Source organism: Mizuhopecten yessoensis, unplaced genomic scaffold, assembly GCF_002113885.1.
Source record: "Mizuhopecten yessoensis strain PY_sf001 unplaced genomic scaffold, ASM211388v2 scaffold8361, whole genome shotgun sequence".
Taxonomy (NCBI): Eukaryota; Metazoa; Mollusca; class Bivalvia; order Pectinida; family Pectinidae; genus Mizuhopecten; species Mizuhopecten yessoensis.
In genome coordinates this window covers 1,236,312-1,257,324 of record NW_018407509.1, presented here as the reverse complement: position 1 = coordinate 1,257,324, position 21,013 = coordinate 1,236,312, and the positions used below count along the sequence as shown (strand labels likewise).

At 34.7% G+C, this 21,013-nt stretch overlaps 2 protein-coding genes across 6 annotated transcripts in view; one reads left to right on the top strand and one right to left on the bottom strand.

Moving 5' to 3' along the window:
- LOC110455710 (carbohydrate sulfotransferase 15-like) overlaps window positions 1-7,218 on the top strand; it is a 21,906-nt gene extending 14,688 nt beyond the window's left edge. The window contains exons 4-8 of the mRNA XM_021506020.1: window positions 1,424-1,546; window positions 2,714-2,873; window positions 4,225-4,372; window positions 5,255-5,420; window positions 6,928-7,218. Coding sequence (XP_021361695.1) covers window positions 1,424-1,546; window positions 2,714-2,873; window positions 4,225-4,372; window positions 5,255-5,420; window positions 6,928-7,091 — 761 coding nt within the window. The 3' untranslated portion in view covers window positions 7,092-7,218. The remainder of the gene's footprint in view (window positions 1-1,423; window positions 1,547-2,713; window positions 2,874-4,224; window positions 4,373-5,254; window positions 5,421-6,927) is intronic.
- Window positions 7,219-9,768: 2,550 nt separating this feature from the next.
- Window positions 9,769-21,013, bottom strand: part of LOC110455672 (unconventional myosin-XV-like) — a 125,171-nt gene continuing 113,926 nt past the window's right edge. For all 5 annotated transcript variants that reach the window (XM_021505938.1, XM_021505934.1, XM_021505937.1 and 2 more), the window contains exons 50-59: window positions 20,789-20,869; window positions 20,092-20,182; window positions 19,183-19,349; window positions 18,829-18,897; window positions 18,512-18,576; window positions 17,731-17,870; window positions 17,283-17,332; window positions 16,526-16,612; window positions 15,547-15,681; window positions 9,769-15,250 (exon numbers count right to left, since the gene is read on the bottom strand). In XM_021505938.1, the coding sequence (XP_021361613.1) occupies window positions 15,152-15,250; window positions 15,547-15,681; window positions 16,526-16,612; window positions 17,283-17,332; window positions 17,731-17,870; window positions 18,512-18,576; window positions 18,829-18,897; window positions 19,183-19,349; window positions 20,092-20,182; window positions 20,789-20,869 (984 nt within the window). In that variant the 3' untranslated portion in view covers window positions 9,769-15,151. The remainder of the gene's footprint in view (window positions 15,251-15,546; window positions 15,682-16,525; window positions 16,613-17,282; window positions 17,333-17,730; window positions 17,871-18,511; window positions 18,577-18,828; window positions 18,898-19,182; window positions 19,350-20,091; window positions 20,183-20,788; window positions 20,870-21,013) is intronic.

Below are 21,013 nucleotides of genomic sequence, written 5' to 3'. Positions count from 1 at the left end.
AGAGAAAATGAGTGTAGTACCTCTGAGTCTGAAGAAGAAGATTTTTGAAATATTGGATAATTTTCCCTTTGGGGCCCCGCCCTGGCCCCAGGGGTTGGGGTAGGAATCCCAATTTTACAATTTTGAAGCCTCATCTACCAAGGATGATTCTGACCAAGTTTGAAAAAAAATCCATCCACTGGTTCTTGAGAAGAAGTTGAAAATGTAAAAGTTTACGCACGACGCACGACGCACGACGGACGACGGTCGACGACGGACGAAAAGCGATTAGAATAGGTCACTTGAGCAAAGCTCAGGTGACCTAAAAATCCGATCTCGAAGTCAAAATTATCTTTCTTTCTTTATGTGGGGAACTGGCTTGGGACATAGATCATGTGACATTCCCTATCGGGTATTGAGGAGGTATTATTATTGCGTTGTATAAGTGGTAAAATGTTGTTGTTTTTTTTCAAAAAGTATGTAGAACTTCTAAACTAACTTTAGTTACTGCCCCTACATATATATATCCTAGCCAAAACGCAAACACCGATAGAGCGGGGTTCGAAATGCACGTGCACCCGACACGCATGACAAAGCTCACATAATTGTATAACGCGTGTTATGTATATGACGAGTAAACCTAAATGCATGGGGAAAACCTGAATATAAATATTTACATTGTTATCAAACAAAAGCTTAATGACTTACCTTGCTTCAGTTCAGACCGTGCACGCATTCTTCAGCCCGCTCTGTCGCTTAGACACGGTCCCACTGTCCGCATTCTACAGTCCGTTCGCGGTCGCGCGCGTGCGCACACAAAATGATAGACTTGCTTTAGTCCTATAAGTTCTATATATTAAATATGAGTGTAATTGTTACGTCATTGACTGAGTATTTTCTGAAGTATAGTGTATCCTCCATATTGACTGATTAATGTATTATAGTATTTTCCTAATATCCATTTTTTCACGTCTTGCGTTGACGTTATAAATTCCTCGTCCTCTCAGCAGAGCTACGTTTGGCAGCGAAAACGTTGGCGACCGTTTTGTAAGCAAACGTCAGTTGTACGCCGAAAGCAAATACGTTTTCCAATTCAGAGGAGTCAATATTAAGCATGTGAGAAGTTTACACTAACTTTTGAAATGTCCCTCCTGAAAGAAGTTCAATATTTGTACGTATTTGGTTTCTTCATGCATATGCGATCGTTCTTGGAGAGCGTTGCTTCGTTGGCGAACGGAAAAATAGCACGTCGGTTGATTGTGACGTCATTATCCAATGGGCATCTGAAAAGAATAGCTGAAGCCCTCAGCAAGTAAAACACTTAATAACTAATAATACCAGTAAAAAAACCAAACAGTATCTTATAATATTCACCTTTTTTTCTCCATGAAAAAAACCCCAAAAACATTATAATTAGGCTATAATTTCTTTTTCTCTTTTCCAGATAATCGACCATGGACTTGGAAAAATTACATAGAATATTTCAATCCCGCTGCGAAGAAAATACAAAAGTTTCTTATCTCTAAGAAACAAGCGAAAGTTAAGCGCAGCGCTGAAATCATTACAGGTATGGAACGACATTTAAGACATAGTGACACCTGTCTAAACCGAACACAATATAAATCATTTTGGGAACGTGCCGAAATAGACAGGTTTTTAGATTATGCAGGCTCGCAATCCATGTTAATATATGTTAATAACTAAATAAACAGCATTCGATATAGCGTACTATCTAGCTAGAATAAGCCACTCTAAAGCGCTTAACAGCACATAGATATATCAGTTAATTCAATCAATACAAGAAACATATACATTAAAAAATACATTAATCAATACAAAATTGTAGAATTCGCAGGAGCTGTCTTATCAGGCTCCATATTATTTACAACACCACTTGCCAAATTGTTTCTTACTATGGAATTTCGTACTTTGCGACTTGTTGAGTTTTTCGGTGTTGAAAATAATATGACTTCCATCTAAAAACATGTCAAAAGGTGACCCGTATACGCTTCCATAGGTTAGGGCCGAATAACAATTTCGTGACCTCGTTCCCTCGACCTAAAGCCGACAAGGCGATAAATCGAAAAGTTTGCCACCCAATCAGTTCCAGTTTGTTTTATGTCCAATCAGTTCCGGTTCGTTTTCTGTCCCATCAGTTCCGGTACGTTTTATGTCCCATCAGTACCGGTACTTTTTCTGTCCCATCAGTTCCGGTTCGTTTTCTGTCCCCTCAGTTCCGGTTCGTTTTCTGTCCCATCAGTTTCGGTTTGTTTTCTGTCCCAACAGTTCTGGTTCGTTTTATGTCCCCTCAGTTCCGGTACGTTTTATGTCCCCTCAGTTCCAGTACGTTTTATGTCCATCCGTTTTATGTCCCCTCAGTTTCGGTTCGTTTTCTGTCCCAACAGTTCTGGTTTGTTTTAAGTCCCCTCAGTTCCGGTACGTTTTATGTCCCCTCAGTTCCGGTACGTTTTATGTCCCCTCAGTTCCAGTACGTTTTATATCCCCTCAGTTCCGGTACGTTTTATGTCCCTTCAGTTTCGGTTCGTTTTCTGTCCCAACAGTTCTGGTTCGTTTTCTGTCCCCTCAGTTCCGGTTCGTTTTCTCCAGTGTCGACGCTATGGTGCAATGCATTTCCTTCGTCCTACTCTTGACTGTCTTATACTTACTTATTGCATTAAATCGAAATTTCTTGTCTGTGTTGAAGTATCAAACGACTTGCTGTTGAAAATTTCAGGAGAGGCCACGCCCTCTAATTTATGGGACAACCGCTGGTGGTGGAATTACAACGTAAACGAGAACGACACAGAGCCCCCAGCAGTTACTAATGCTGATTATTTGCATCACTTCATGCCGAATCTTAAGATGATTATTATCTTAAGGAATCCTGTGTCCAGGTAAGAGCAATCTCAAGAGGTTAAAAATAATATTAAGACTGTTTTCTTTTAATAAATCAGAATAATCGTATGACCATTTTTAATCTTAATGAAATCTGTATGAAGGTAAAAGTTTACATAACTTCATGCCAAATCGTAAGATGATTATCGTCTTAAGGAGCCCCGTGTCGAGGTAAAAGCAATCTTATAAAATCTTAACGATTTTTTTATCAAGAAATCAGATTTTTTTTTTTACCATATTCTGTTCTTAAGGAACTCTGTTATGAAGAGTAATTTTAAGACTATTTCTATCTGAAAGAACCCCGTGTCGAGGTAAGAGGTAAGATCATTTATATCTTTATGAGTGTGTCGAAGTCAGGATAATCTTAAGATCACTTTTAACTTTGAGATACCCCGTGTTGATGTAGAAATCAATTAATCTTAAAATCATTATTATCTTAAGAAACCCTACGTCAAGGTAAGAGATTCATAAATATTACGATATTGATTTTTTTAAAAAGTCGGATTAAATAAATAGGGGAGATAACTCGACACAAGCAATGGCAAGCCAACTTCACATTAAGGTCATTGGAGTGTATCGAAATTCTACTGAGAAAGGGTGACACAATCCTATTACCTTAAATACCAAAAGAGAATACCCCCCGCCCCCAAAAAAAGAGATATGTTTGAACGAAATAGAGATATCTCTAAACGAAATTGACATATCTTTAAAATAATTAAATATATTTAAATGTAATATCTTAAAATTAATTATAGATATATCTTATTGAATAAAAGATATCTTTAGATGTATTTTAAGTTTTTCATATTTATTAAAATGTCTCCTTCGTTTTTAAGATATTATTTAATGAAATATCCTAAATTAATAAAAAATATTTATTTTAGGATCACTGTCCCACTGTGACCTGTTTTATCTTATATACAGTTATCTCCCCTTAATTTCATTTTGGACATATTTGTAGCACAATCGGGCCAAGCTTCTTCCGTTGACCAAGTAATTCAGACAGTTAGAGCGATAATAAAACAATCTGAATTTCAGTCCAGGATTCAATTCTCGGTAAAGCACCGCTAATATCTTAACATTCAGAACACTGTTGTTGATTATATTTTGTTTATTTCATCTTTATTATGTTTTCATAAAAAGTCACACAAGGTATTTTTTTTTCTTTTCAGAGACGATTTATCAAAGCTATAGTTATGCCGGAAATTAAAAATAGAAAAAAAATCCAAAGCGTCGTTACAGTTAATAGCAGTGGTACAAGGATCCTTAGAATATTTAATGTTAAGGAGGCTTGCCCTGTTGTTCGTAAGATACCGTATAACCATACTATTTATGACTTTATCATTACAGGCTGTATTCGGACTACAAATATGTAAGTCTAGGGAAAAAGTCACCGGAGCTGTTCCATCAGGAAGTGACCAAAGAAATCAACTCATTTAGAAACTGTTCCAGACTTCACGATTTTCGATACTGTGTGTTTCGTAATTCTTTTGATGAGGCAAGTATAGATACGTCATAGCTACGTCATCATTAAACGTTCTGTCCCAAATACGTCATAGCTACGTCATTTCTTTACCAAACATTCGTTTTTAATACGTCATAATCAAAAGCACGTCCCAAGTACGTCATATCTACGTCATCGTTGAAAAACAAATCACTGAAAACGTATTGTGAATATATTATCATGAAAAGACTTTAGTTATGCAAAGTACTTTAATACATTTAGGTTAGTGGTTTTTTTTTAAATAGATTCAAATGTACTTTTTTTATTCGAATGTTAACAAAAAAAATCCCTGCAGATTTAGAGGGAATAAATTGGCTTGCTGTCAGTCTATTTCACTGCATGCTTTTGTACCAGACGAGTAAGATTGGTCCATCTGTAGAATAGGGGGACTTCTTCTGTGTTTTTTGCTACGGGGATATTGACGACACCTTGTCTTTCCTTACTTCCCTCCTCTGTCGAATCGGCGGTGTTTTCCGATGTAGCTACATATTTATATCTTCATCATTCGGGAATCGTCGGTATTTCCTCGTTTACGGAGAGTGCCGACGGTTTCCGATTACCATCTTCATATGGTCCTGAGTGACCGTTAAAGCGATACAAACGGATTTAAGATTCAAATCCTTGCAAATATGATGTTTAATTTGTCAATTTGTTAGTTTGTGTTTTACCTCCTATTAACAGCTATGGGCATTTAGGAACGTGTCAGGTTTTGGTGGTGGAGGAAAGCCGGAGTTTGAATCACTTGCGATTCAAAAACAATGTATTCGCGAAAATTCATTGTTTGTGGTACTTAAATCCTGTAGTATACAGAATACTGAACCATGTTTTATTCATTGTAATAATAGTAGTAATTATATGTTGTTTATATTTTCCCAGAGAAATGTGACAAGTAAGGCACGTCTTAATAATGGATTTTATGCACTGTTCATTGAGGAATACCTGAAGTTTTATCCCCGGGAACAATTTCATATAATACGACTTGAAGATTACTCCAAACAAAATACCGAGGTTATGGAAGGCATATTTCGTTTTCTTAATCTGCGTAAGTATTTCACTCGAAGATGAATGTCCCCATGATGTGTTTGATAAATACAAAGTGTAGTAATTATAATTCACACATATCTATAATAGACAGAAAATTAACCTTGATATAATGCCTGTCTTACAGTTAACAGTAAAACCTCGATATAACGCCAGCGTCTCTCTTACTCAGATTTTCTGACTTTGTAATTGTTTCTATATTATATCTTTCTTTAATTACCGTCTTTCTTACTTCAGAGAGGAAAACCTCGATATAACGTCAGCGTTACCGTCCTTCCTACTACATACAGTAAAAACCTAGATATAATGTCTCTGTTACCGTCCTTCCTATTTATACAGTAAAAACTTGATATAACGCCTTATAAGTCTGACTTTATAATAAAACCTCTACATAACGTCAGCGTTACCGTCCTTTCTACTACATACAGTAAAAACCTCGATATAACGCCTCTAATACGATAAGTCTGACTTTATAAGTAAAACCTCGATATAATGTCTCTGTTACCGTCCTTCCTATTTATACAGTAAAAACTTGATATAACGCCTCATAAGTCTGACTTTATAATAAAACCTCTACATAACGTCAGCGTTACCGTCCTTCCTACTACATACAGTAAAAACCTCGATATAACGCCTCTAATACGATAAGTCTGACTTTATAAGTAAAACCTCGATATAATTTCTCTGTTACCGTCCTTCCTATTTATACTGTAAAAACTTGATAAAACGCCTCACTTACCATAGTCTGACTTTATAAAATACATAGGTGTCAACCTCTGAAACCTCCAATGAGGGAGATCTCCCTCCTTCCACAGTTCCAATGGGGGAGAAAGTGTGTGAAACGCGACTGAAAGTGCTTTGCACAATTTATCTTTCCTTTTTTATGTATCAAAATAACTCCAAAAATGTTCATTTGATTCAGACACACCTGTTATGATCATTACACACGCCGTGCAGTAACTAGGAGATCATGTGATCACAGGATGTAGATTTTGAGTTTGTATGAGTTTGGACTTGAATGAGAGAGTTCCGATCAAGGGAGACTGGTACATTTTTGTCACAATGAGTGAGTCTCCCTTCTAACGAGGGAGGGTAGACACCTTTGAGCATGTCTCTATTCATGAATCGTTACAGTATTGTTCATTTCTGTTTCTCTCTAGTTTCTTTATACTGGTACATTGGTAAATCTCATTCAATATAATGCCACTTTAACCCCTTTATAATGTCAACATATGTCGAGAGGGGAAATGTTGGCAGTATAACGAGGTTTTATTGTTTTGTTGTCAGTGGAGTATGTAATTATGTAAAATGCATATTGTAACAATGTCATTGTAAAAAAGTTTCTAAAATCATTGTTAATGAGTTTTTTCTGCTGTATTTGCCTCTTTCTTTATTGTCTTTTCGGCAGATTCTATTATTTTATATTTCCTTCATGGATGTTTATATAAATAATATTTTGTCCATATTGCATAAGATTACAAAGCGTATCCAATTTTATTTGTTTTTAGGTGTCCCGGAAAAACAAAAGAAACCCGATAAAAGAGCGTCAAAAGTATCAAAGATCGGCGACATGTTACCAGAAACGAAAGCCTTAATAACGGAATTTTACAAACCCTACACTGAACATTTAGCAGATTTACTAAAAGATGAACGGTTTCTCTGGCGCGACTAGACATTTTTTTTAATTTATCTTATATCAAAGTATTACTCATCAAAAGTATGATTTGAATGTAAATAAATGCTATTTAAAGCCAAAAGCCTACTAAAAATAATCGTCTAAGTCGAGATGTAAGTTTGCATTATTTTTCATGTGTGTAATAAACAATATTACAGAATTTGAATTTGGGTTGATTAAAACAGATTAAAGGTTGTGTCGTGTAAAGTTTCGTGTACTATATTATTACTTTTCTGAGTTCTGCTTTTTTGTAATCATTTGGAATCTGTAATTTACTTTTAGATAAACAGCCGTTTCTCTGTGTGTTTAAGCTCAGCTGACAAAAAGTGCAAGTGAGCTTAACTATGAGATGACATGACGTGACGTAACATCACTTCTTCAGAACCATAAGACATGGATTCATATTTTCCTGTAGTTTACTGTCTGGAAGGACTGTCAGACTTGTTAAAACAAATGAGTTCGCTTCATTTTAGAGACCGCAAGGGTCAGCATTGAAACGGTGAAAACTTCAAACAACTTCTTCTAAAGAACTATGAGTCTTAGTCTTTATATTTTCCAGAAGATAAATGTAACTGGGGTAATGGACTATTTATGAGATATTTCAAACTCTACCATGTTTGCAATGCTACTACACTTTTCATTGGTTAATAACCATGGATTGGACGATAGACCATGCGCGAGCGAGCGCGTGTATTATTTTCAAACAGACATATGCTCTTCCAAAAACCTCCCCCCGCAAATGCACCAAGTGAGTCGCGGGACTTGTTTCATTTGTCGAATGAGGCGAGGTACCCGCATATTTTTTTTTTATGCTTTTGAAGATTTGCTAGCGGAAGAACACAGAAATCTAATTTACCTCTAGATCTACTGAAAACCCTTCAATCTCATGGTCAGAATGTTCCGCTGAACTAATTATCGCGAAGGTGAAATGAAATAGTGTTTGCAAATCTGTCAAACGCTGATTTCATGCGTTGCCGAGTGATGTTGATAGACTGATTGATTTGATTGATTGAAATAAACATCTGGCATGACGCATTACGTCAATGTTTATTGTTTATCGTCTGTCAACCGAATGACGACTGAAATTAAAAAAAAAAAACATCCTTCCCAAATATATCCAGGTTAAAAAGACAAAGTAGGAAAATTGCCAACAGGACCAGAAATGATAAAACACGTAGCTTGCTTTGAAATGAAGACATATAGACACCACAAGACGGATGTTAGTGCACGCAAATCAAGTGATCAGATTATCTAGGTCACCTTACTTATCACGCGTTTGAACACTGGAGTAGACACGAAGTAGACATTCGTTACATTTTATTTGGTAGCATAGATACAATCAACGTATATGTGTACATTATGGTGGAATTCGGAATTTGAAAATGTTGGAAAAATAAACAACTCGGGCCGAAAACGGCTTTCGTTGATTGTTTTTGCAACATCATTTCACCCTCGTTATATAATCCACCATAATGTGCGCACATACCTTGATTATTTCTTAATTATATGGCTTGTCCAAATTTACAGTTCAAGAGGTAAAATGGGTTAAATTTTTTGAATAGTGTTCTTCCGTACTATGAGACCTAGTGTCATTTCGATGTATCAGATATCATTAAAATCTTTGCAATTGTAGTTTGATGTTAATAGATATTACTTTTTGAATTATTTTTTCAAAATGTCTGCCGCCAAATACCGGTTACAATGTCATCAACGATCGGCTGTAATTTACAATAACTGGTCTAGCCTTCCCAGGATCAATAAAACTGTCCTCCTGTCTCAGAATGATCAAGTTTGTTCAAATAAGTGACCTTGACCCCGTCTCAAGGTCATAGGTATAAAATATGTTGGAAAAAAAATCATGCGAGTGCATGTCCCTTTGGGCCTCCTGTCGGATGAAACCAAGTGAAGTCTTTTGCAAGGACCCTATCTTTTTTTAAGTCATAAAACTGTACTTTCCAAGAAAACAATCAGGGCCCGTATTCATGAAACCGTTCTCATGGTCAAGCATGGATTATGTGCTCAAACCAACTTTTGTGCAACTCGGTTAAATTCTGTGACACAGCCAAATTTGCAAGTGTAAATATTGAAAACGGTATTCGGCTTTTAGTCTCTTTATTTCACCCGCAAAATCATTGAGAAAATGTATTTTTTTTATTGATTGATCACTGGAACAAGAAATTGGCTTGAGCACAGAACGCGAGAATGGTTTCATGAATATTGGCCCGGATGTCTGGATCAGCTGGGTTTGGCACCCTGTAGAGATTTTGGGGTTTCTTCTGTGTCTTTTCACTGCTTCAGGGACATTAAAAAAAAACCAAATTGATCAGCTGTCCCTCTTGCAATATATACTAGCTGTTTATTGTTTTTCTAGTATCACTTTGCTATTTCTTCTCCTCCACCCGTCTTCTTATATATAAACTTTATTTATTTAACAACAATTATAAAACAAGTTATTTCAACTTATATTAACTCTTGTTGGCCCAGATGTTAACATGTGGGAGGAAACCGGAGTACCCGCAGAAAACCCACGTGATGAGGCAGGTGACTAAATACCTTTTCACATCCTTCGTATGACCTTACCTGTTGCAAGGATATTAAACCTCACCAAATAAATACACAAAAACCATTTGTCAAATTGTGTACACAGTAAAAAAAAAAAAAAATGAAAACGGAATTTGATTACTTAAAATGTTTATTGCTCATGAAAATATAAAAATATAGAAGGTTAATTGACATACTAGATGTAGCATACATATCCCACTGTATTTTACGAATAATTTACATCAGACACGGTATTATGATTGCACATATATAATTTTTCATAAACACCCAGTTTATATTCGTCACCCTTCACAAATTTTCATGTTGAAATATTTCAGCTCCTACACCAGAGATACGAGTTTCATGATTTAATTTCACGAAGAAAATTTCATGAACATTTCTCACTTGCTTTTCCAACCATTGACGATTTTTCATGCCACTTTTGAATGAAAGTATCTTGTGTTTCTAAGAAGAAGTTGTACTATGGAAAATAAATACCACATCGGTGACCTCTTCGGAAAAGATATGTTTTGTTATAAGAGTATGAATATATTATTCAATTGTTTCACATAGACATGAATGTACAAGTTTTAAAAAGGAATATTATACCTCAAATATTAAATGGTAGATTGGTGTTAGAGTTATCTCCCTTGAAACAGAGTTATCTCACTTGAAACAGCTTTTTATTTGTCATCATTAGAGCAAGTTAGAAATATTTGATTGTGATCAATGCTTACAATAACTTGTGTAATTTAACATGCCATTCAAACATTTCATTGATAAATTAATTAAATTGAAAGTCTAAAGTACCATTTATAAAAAAGATGGATTTTCTTTTCTGAATCAAAAATCTTTTTGAAAGGAGATAAGAACCACATCAAGATAGCCTACACCCTTAAATCATTCATTTATTTTCAGATGACGATTCCAGGATTCTCAAAATCACTAACATCCCAAAAAATTACTTATCTTTCCTGGCATAAACTGCATCTGAAAAGCTTGATAACATGAGTTATCTTTCCTGGTGTGAACTTCAGCTGTAAAGCTTGATAACATGAGTTATCTTTCCTGGTGTGAACTTCAGCTGTAAAGCTTGATAACATGAGTTATCTTTCCTGGTGCAAACTACAGCTGTAAAGCTTGATAACATGAGTTATCTTTCCTGGTGCAAACTACAGCTGTAAAGCTTGATAACATGAGTTATCTTTCCTGGTGCGAACTACAGCTGTAAAGCTTGATGACATGAGTTATCTTTCCTGGTGTGAACTACAGCTGTAAAGCTTGATAACATTAGTTATCTTTCCTGATGTGAACTTCAGCTGTAAAGCTTGATAACATGAGTCATCTTTCCTGATGACATGAGTTATCTTTCCTGGTGTGAACTTCAGCTGTTAAGCTTGATCACCACTAGTAAGAAGTAGAAGTGAACCTGTAAGAATTGTATGGCTGAAATGTATAATAATGTGCTAATTACTAAAATTTTGAAAAAAATATTTTTTCAAAAAAATCTGGTATCTGTTTAGTTTGAAATAAATATCACACATGCCTTGGAGCTAACTATTTTTTTGTCTTGGAATAACACAAAAAAACCAAAAAAAAACAGACAATTTCCATGGAGTTTCGGACTAGAAACATTTGAGACATGAAATATAATTTCATCAAACATATCGAATTATTCTTGAATACAAACTCCTAAGTATGATTTCTATTTAATTGTTTAGTCTAATTCTGGCTACTATAGTTTTTATTTGGAAGCATTGAAAAGTTCAAAAAATAATAAAGAAAAAATGTGTATGAATAGTTGCAGTTTGACACGAAAACTGTACAAATCTTTGATTTATGGAAGAAAACATATGTTTATGTATGTAAACCAACACAGTATGGAATTGCTATATTACTAAAACATAACTCATAATTATTTTGATTTTGATCTGTATACCGTATTAATCATAATAAGCATATCTAATATCTGACATTTCATGCATATTTTACCTGATGAATACATGACTATGATAAAGAGGTTTATTTATATGAAATATAAACGTTCCATATTTGTCAAACTCCTTACAAATATAAATTGAATTGTCCCCCCCCTCTATTAGGAAAAAAAATTGTCTGTATAACATTAGCACTAATATTTCTTTATGAAAAGAAATGTGAGAAATTTTAAATATATAAATAATGTACTGGTCTCTTAAGTGTCGGACAATCATTTCTCCGATATTGTTATTTTTTAACATGATTTGGTTTAACCTGTTCTTTTTTTTAATTTAATTTTATTTCAGCCTTTGGGTTATTCAGGGATGTCTAAACATCCCTGGGTTATTGGAGGCCAAAAATAATTTAAAATAATAATTTATTTTGTTTGTATAGCTCATTTTGTTTAATTCGTTCCTTCAGTGGATAAAAAAATAAGCAACCTCACTGAATATTCATTAACTGTGCATATACATTGGAGTTGAATATTCATTTATATTCCAAAGGGTGACCAACCATAACTGGCAAATCAATTTCTGTGTTTCAAATTTTTACAAACAACACTCATTGTACACGAGTTTATTTGGCAGCTTAATTTAAATTTTGTCCGTGAGATTCAAAAAACATTAACATATATTGCAAAAAAAAACAAAAAAACCATTTCAGGTTACATAAACAACTACCAGAGGTACCTGGTAATATTCATTTTTGTTCTGGCATTTACCTTAATATTTATTCATCCATACATTTCATTTCCAGATCTCTCACAAGCTGTAGTTAAATGTACCCCTGAACGCCATTAAAAATGAATCAACACATCCATGAAAATGATTTTCTATTTTCACAATTATCCTTGAAATTCCAAAAATGCTTCCATAGACTAATGGTCACTGTTTCCATAGCAACAGATCACCTAGCAACAAATAAGGATCACTGTTTCCATAGCAACAACTAAAGGTAATGTTTCCATAGCAACAGCTCATTTTGCAACAAATACGGGTCATTGTTTTCATAGCAACTGATCACCTTGCAACAAATAAGGGTCTCACACCACATCACGTTATATCAGCTAATTAGCTTTGTCAGCAGGTAAAAAGATGAAGGTCTAAACAAATGTTGATATTTTTTTACACAGAACAAGCGTAAAACAGATTCGGCCTGATTACATACTGCATACATTTCGGTACATAAACACAAATATGAAGGGATAAATATGCTTGATATCGTACTAATTATTATAATATTTATGTGAATAAATACACTTAATTCATTCATTATAATTTTCAATGTAAAATATATTTGTGCAACGTGTGTTCGCAATATATACTGTCCTGACAGACGATATATATATATTTTTATCCAAAGTCAGCTCATCAAACATTGTAAAATGTTTCCTGACAGAAATCTATCGAAACTAACAATGATCTGTTTGTGAGGACCTCACTTTGTAACATGAAAGACAACTGATGTAGCTATTCCTCATTTTAATTGAGTCTGAATAAATAATTCGGAGATATTCAAAACCATGATCAAACTCTCCTCACATAGATGAACATGAAAATTTGAATCTTGCAAAAAACATGTGTTTATAGGACTTTAATAACTAGAAAAACAACTTTCTCAAAAGAGAAATACGATCCTGAAACAGGATGTCAGCTTTAATTGTACATTCTGTCTGAAATGACCCTGTCTTTATTCAATCTGCATGTACCTCCATTTGATTCCGACAGATGTATTAAAATACAATGTATAATAAAAAAAAAAAAAATTAAGGTTGTAAATAAAAAAATCCATTGTCACTATGATTTTCATACAGAAGAAAAGTACTTTTATTAATATTTTTCTCAAAAACTATTACAAAGGTAAATATAGATTTTTTGTGGGGAATTATGATGAATATTAAACAAACCGATAAAGGGAGATTACCAAATTACCTCCCCTTACCAGTGACAGACATTATGTAAAGTGTTAGCCATTCAATCACATATATATATAACCTGTAACATTTACAATGTTCAAACGTCATGGAGATTTTACAGACACCTTAAAACATTCATTCTGGTAGTATTTCATTTAATGAGCTGAATATTACAATCTTTTGATTTGTCAAAACACCTGGGTTTTTATTATGTTAAAAAGGGTGATTATTCCCTTTCCACAAAATGAATATTTCAGCTTCATCAGTTGAAAAATTCGCCATTATTTCCCTCAGAAATGAAACAACTGGATGACATCCTTTTCTTGAAATTTTCATCTTAGTAGCAACAAGTATTGATCTGTTTCAATTCTATTTCTGATCATAAAGGATTGCAATGGGGAAAAAATGGTTACTAAGGTAACCAGTTGTTTCTATTGCAAAAATCTCTACTTTTTCATCTAAAAAGAACATACTTATATTTTGTCTCTGTGTGTGGTGCGAATGGGGGAAAAAATATATGAAATCTTTAACAATGATAGGTGTCTACGTAGAATTCTGTACAAGGTTACAGGGTAAATATTTCCTGTATAAGGGGAAAAATACCCAACAATTCTGTAACCATAGCAACAAATAATAACGGAATGTTATATATATATATATATCACAATATCTGTGCCTCTCTCATAAACACAATACATTTATATTATATAATATTATAGAATTATATTTTCATAAGCATTATATGCATAATCTGATTATAAAGGATTCAATATGGAGTAAATATTGTCTTTATAGATGTAGAGAGTTTTTTGAGTTCTATATACAGATGAAATGACTCATTAACTCTAAATCGTTATCACACGTACAGTATATACGAACAGCTCTTCTCACGATTATAAAAAAACGCACAATTTCCCCCGAGCCAGATTTGTTCTGCTGAACTTATTTAGATTCATATTGTACATATCGCTTTAAAAATTGTTAATATATCTGTATAATATACATGGCGCCACTTCTTAAGGATTTGGCGAGAAGGATTTGTTTATTTGATATCTGTTAATTATTACATTAGCATTTGACTGTTTTGTTTGCATCGATACACAGCCATGATAATGCCTACTTCTTATCTGTTTCCCTACGATATCCCAATAAAACTCTAGATTATATTTTGAAATATACAATATATTTTGGTCAAGTTGTATGCAACTCTTTAATAAACATAAATATATTCCTTTGGCAGTTTAAGAAGGTCATCCTTGGGTTTATGGCCTGAAATCGTCACCTTGCCGCCGCAAGTCCTGTTTTACGACTGGAGTTACGGCCTGAAATCTCGACTTTCAATGGTAACGCTGTGTCAACACATACCGTCAGAAATATTAACACAGATTACAAAGATCCTTGACCTTGCTTTCACGAACCTCCAGAAACACAAATTCCAAGTTAATCAATCATACACAGACAGCATCCGTAACACAACCTATGCCAGCATGAGTTTCACACACTTTAGGACTCAGTAATATTACGTATTCAGCCATTTCCATTTCTTTCGTGAAGTCAAGTCTCACAAAAAATTAATGTCACAATACGGAAGTCTGGTGTGGAACTCTCCACCTCATGTTATTTACATCCTGTGTGCTATGCTATTTCTGTCAGCCGGTCGTTTCCGATGGCGATTGATTACTTGCATATATTGTCCAATAAGACTTGAGATATCAGATCCCTGTGTAAAAAAAAAAAAAAAAAAAAAAAAATACATTTAAATATTGAGTCATAGTTAAACAGACAATTTTGGTCAATTTTATGTTCACGTTTGAACAAGAGGGCTAATTCTACATTGGATGGAATATTTTTTTAAATCTCGAATTTTTCAAAGAATTGAATTGAAAAAAGTTCGAATCAATCTATTGCAAGTCAAAATTTGATGAAGTCTTTAAAAATAAAAAGCAAATATTCACTTTACCACAAAATTTCGACTTTATTTACATCATCTACAGTAGAATCGTCCAGACTATTTACCTGGTCCGTTTCGATGCGAACTATTTTCTGCACCATGAGATTGCCGAGTTTCATATCAAGGTAGTTCTGGTTGCTGTCACTCCTGTAGCGCCGTGTGGACATCACTTCACTAAACTGGTACTGGATAATGGTTTCCTAGGAAACAGAATCCATCAAGTCATGAACAAAATGGAAGGGGTCATGAGTCAAAGGTCATTGTCGATATTTGTGTATCTGTCGGGGGGGGGGTCTATGATGTATCAGAGGTCATATTTAATGATGAAGGTCATGTAATAGAAGTCAAGGTCATATTTAATGGGGAAGGGGAGTCATGAGTCAGAGGTCATCGTTGATATTTGTGTATTTGTCGGGGAAAGTCTATGATGGGTCATGTGATCAGAGGTCGAATTTAATGGTAAAGTTCATGTGATATAGGTCATTTTTCATTGAGAAGGAGGTGGTCATTGTTGGTGTTCAAAAGGGACGGGATTCTGTGATGTGTCAGAGGTCATATTTAACGGCAAAAGGAAGGGTTCATGTTTCAGAAGTAATATGTAAGATGGGCATATCATGAGTTAAATGTCATGATGGAGGTCATGTGTTAACAGAAATATTTAATTGGGTAGGTGTCCTATGTCACATGTTTGTCTTTCAAGTGATGGTTGCGGGGTGTCGGAGTTAGGGTATAGTAGGTAATGTTTTATGTTGAGTGGTTTGTCAAAGGTCAAATATTGTGTAGACTCATAAACCAGGATTATTTTTCTGTATATTGTTATATCCATAAGAAGTCAATGATTACATGCTGATTCATGTGTTATTTTTATACAAATTTCCCTTCATCTTTTTTATTATACACTGGAAGGAACAAAAAGGTTTTTGTTTTGTTTTCATATTTCATAACTTCGCTCACCATATAGTGAGCCTACAACAGCATCCAATTGTGCAAAACAAACACTGATTTACAAAAAAATCCCCCCCTGCCAAAGAATTTGATACTTACATGTGTGGCTTCACTGAGGAAGTGGATACCGTTTTTGTTGACAGCCAAAATCGTGTCTCCGCGGATGACTGGCTGTGTGGGGGCGTTCTGTAAATATGTGGAAAACATATCAAGGCAGGTCAGGGATCACACTTTAAAGCATGAAAATTTCAATCTTTACCAAAGAAAAACCTACATGGAGGGACTTTTTTTTCAGGAGAAGTTCCCCTACCGAACAGATATGTTATGTTGGGGAAAATGAGAGGATAAAATCAGGGAAATGTGGATCACTACTGGACTCGTAATGCTAAGTCTTATATGCAAAGTCTAACCAAGATGTCTAATGGAAAATGCAAATATGTGCCCTCTGTTATATAATAGGGATAATTTTTTTAATTTTTTTTCCAGGGTTAAGGTATCAAGATATTTGTTTTATAGAAGCAATAATGAAAATTAAAGACTTATTTGCACTGCACTTATATAGACTTTGCTTACTTAGACCAAATTTAACTCCATGAAATTTACCTAGACCAAGCTTACCCATCCTCGATAACCAGGGGTTACGCTCACTTTCGCTCTCTACACCCCTGGAATATGTCATAGCAAACTTGAAGGCACGAAGTTAGCTGTTTGATTGATCTCAGGTAAAAAGAAACTGACCAATTGCTAGGCTGATACCTGTCCTTTGAAGATTACAAAGGAGAGACGCCTCGCTTACCTAGATTAACATTACCTAGAATCCACAATGACAGCTAGTAATTGTCTTAATTTTGCTCACCTTGACCATGAAGAATATAGATCCAAACAGGGGCCACCTCGAAAGAATAGCTGAAATATATCAATGGAACACAATTAAATATTGAATCAAACTTTGAGCACACATGGCCCATTTTTCAAAGATTTATAAGTTTAATAATCTTTTGCTAAAAGAAATGTAAATTAAATGTAACCTTAAATTATTTAAAAACAATATTTTTGCATTTCCATATTTCATGTGCTATTGTGCAAAACTAACCATGAATAATAAAACAATAGCAAAACTACCCATGAAGAATAAAAATATCATTTTTTTTTTAAACCCTGGAGATTTTTTTCAATTTGAAAAATGGTTGATTGAATCATGTTTTGAGTAATTAATTTGTGCAAATTTTAATTAAACAAATATATAACCCCTGATGAAAAGCAAGACAGCAGAGGTATATGTAAAATTAGGATAGAGTACTTACAAACGAATTTAGCCTTGCAATTAACAGGTCCAAGGCGATTGGCAGCGTTCATCTCGTGGTGGATTCTGTTGACCCACTGCTGTGGCTGGAAGTCGGACAACTTGTTCATCGTCTTGGGCAGCAGGTAGGCAAGGTCCTTACTGTAGGGAGAAAAATGTAGCACAATGTTGGTATAGGCACTGGTAATAGTTGACCATCTGTTTAAAGTGACCACCTGTCTACAATGGAAACCTGTAAACTATATACCAAGGGCAGATCTAGGACTTGTGCATCAGTGAATTCACACTCCAACCCACTCTTTCTTAAGGATTTTTTTCCGTATGGAAATTAATCCACCATTTTGATCTGTAAAATCAGGTCCACCATTTCGTTTCTGATCCTTTTCCCATCATTGGGAACCTATTTGAATTACAGAAACTGTGAGCGAGCTCAAAGATATACCCCCACTTGTGCTTCAACTTGTTTCTGGAGCAGATATAAAGTTTCAATGGGCTATAACTCCATTTAACATATAGTTGAATTGCAAATTCCTTTTTATGCCAATCTACATATAATATAGTTTCATTGTGCAAAGTTACAAAAAAAATTCAAACAAACACTTAAGGAGGAGTTGGGCTTACAAGTTTTTTGGAGCAGAAATTCAATGTTTCAAGGATCGTTGCTCCAGGAAAAATAGTAACGGGGGTATAAAAAGCCTTTTTCAATACCAACAACTATTTAAGAGTGTCAGCGTTCATCACCTAGGTAACATTAAAAAAAAAAACTTTGGGTCATTACTTACATGGTTGGTGTGCCCACTCTGTCAAAAGCCTTGAACAGGAGAGCTCCGAGCGTGGGGAGATCATCCTGTAAAATAAAACCAGAAATATATCATAATTAATTGTAACAATTATCTGTAATGGTGTCTAAAATATGCTTCTAAATAGTTTGATTTCTTCTTCACGTAAAACCTAACATACAAAATATCACTTTTTGCATAAGAGTGACAGTATTTGTCTTTTTGACGATAAGGAAGTTCATTGACAAATTTCTAAACAAGATATGTGAATGGGGCCATACTGTCAATCTATTTCAACTTCAAAGGTCAAGGTCACTTACCTCTTCCTGTCTGGAGAGGTGGCCACTCTGTAGCGTGATCAATAGTCCCTCCAGGAAGTCTGGCAGACACTGTGAATACAAGTTTGATAGTGTCACAAGTGTTTTTCAAAGAAAAATAACATGATATATTCATATTCTTTAAATAAGAAGTTTTTCTACTTTCCTTTCCAATGCCTAAACATCTCATCTTTTTAAAAAAAAAGATAAAAATGACTTCAATTTGTTTTTGTTTTTCAAAGTTAGGTTTTCCTGAAATCCCTCAGTCCCTCCATTCCAAAAATAGCCCTACATTCAGCACCCGACGAAATTTATAGGATCTTACGTTATTATTATGCTGCATTTAAGAAGTTTTACCTGGAAGAACATTAATTCATTGTATATGATGTTGTCTGTTTCCCTGAATGGGAAGAACCAAACGGTCCGCTGGAACACCAGTTGGTAGTCCTTGTTTCCTCGGATAAACTCTGAAGTCACATCAAGGATGTACTCCTCCGACTTTAATCGGCTATAATGATCGTCACCTGTAAAGGTCAAAGGTCATTGGTTCACAAGAGCAAAGCTTCCAACAAACCAATACAAATACACTGTTAAGGTGGTTAGTCCCCAGTGCTCTGTGTTGCATCTCCAACATAGAAGAGTTCCAATTTTACTGATATTTTGCTGGCTTGGATCTGTTGATTGCCCATTTACTATTTCAAAAGTATCTCCAACATAGAAGAGTTCCATTTTGACTGAGATTTTGCTGACTTGGGAGTTCCTTGTCCATTTATTATTATTTTAAAGAGTAGTATGTAAGAAATGTATTTAGCATGATATTTTTTTTCTTCACAAACACATGTTAAAAACTCGGCCACACAGAATCCGCCCCTGAACCTCTTAACTGATAAGCAGTGCATGAGCTTGTCAATTGCTGTATATGTACTGGTTATTATATTTACTATGCTAATATTTTTTTGTCATATTTCAAAACGATCAAACATCCTAAAATGGCCCACAACTTCTATAACTGTTTTTGTGCGAGTATACAAGGCAAAACATAAATTTAGCAGATAAATAACTATAGAAGAAAAATTGCAGGACTCTCTACCTTAAAGTTCTGATTCTTTGATTTTGCAAGAAACCTACACACATAGTCAAGAAATTTTCTTTATGAATGGCATAGTAAATCTTAGTCCTGATCCACCTGGTTCAGTTGGCGTGTTATTTTTCGATTTGTGTATGAATCTAAAACACTTTTCAATTCAAGTTTATTTTGAAACTTACTTGTTCGCAGGAACAGTGTATATTCTTCCATTTCCACGGGATCAAAAATGTCGAGGCGATTGCAGATCTCCTCGATGGAATCCTTTACGACCTGCACAGAGAATGACACACAGCCGTTGTTTAAATCTCCGGACAACATAGTTAATTGTTCAGAAGTAGTCAAATAAAATATGTATGTTCAATACATTCTCTCTCTTTATATAGCACCCCTATATAATTTGTAAAATTACTCTAAGGTACGTACTTTACAACGCATGAACAATAGTATTCCTACAGTGACAGTTATAAATATAGTAGATTTGCTGAATGACCATTTCGTTTTTCACTTTTGACTACGGTATCCTTCCTACTTGATAAATTAACAGTAAAACCAACAAGTACCATGATCTTGCCTCAATCAATTTTCAAATCTTTAATATAGGAAGAAGTCTTACATAGGTCCTAATCCCAAAATACCATTGTACTTCAACTATACATTTAAAACTGCAGTGATGTTATTGGTAAGTTTATCTGAAGATGTCTGAAACATGTCATATAAACTCAACAAAGATGAAGATTTTTGACAGAAGAAGAGAAGCTGCTTCTTCATGGCTTCAAACCCCATAGTGTTTTTTTGACAAAGTGTAGGTGGAAGGGAAAGTAATGAATTGTAGGATGGGATGAGGGCCGATAGACTGGGGTGGCTACGTTAACTTACCAAAGATGGTCGAACTTGAAGCATGCCCTCGCGCTCAGAACCGCTGTAGATAAAGGAATACCTCTTTGACACCCGTCCGTCCTGTAAATTACAAATTTTACCAAGGTCAAGGCCAGAGGCAAGGTTTTTTTTGTAGTAACATTTTTTTTATTTTTAGAGTACAAACCTTGAAATCAGCAAAAATTAATCCATCTTTACCATTGGGCTATGTGTAATGGCCAAAAT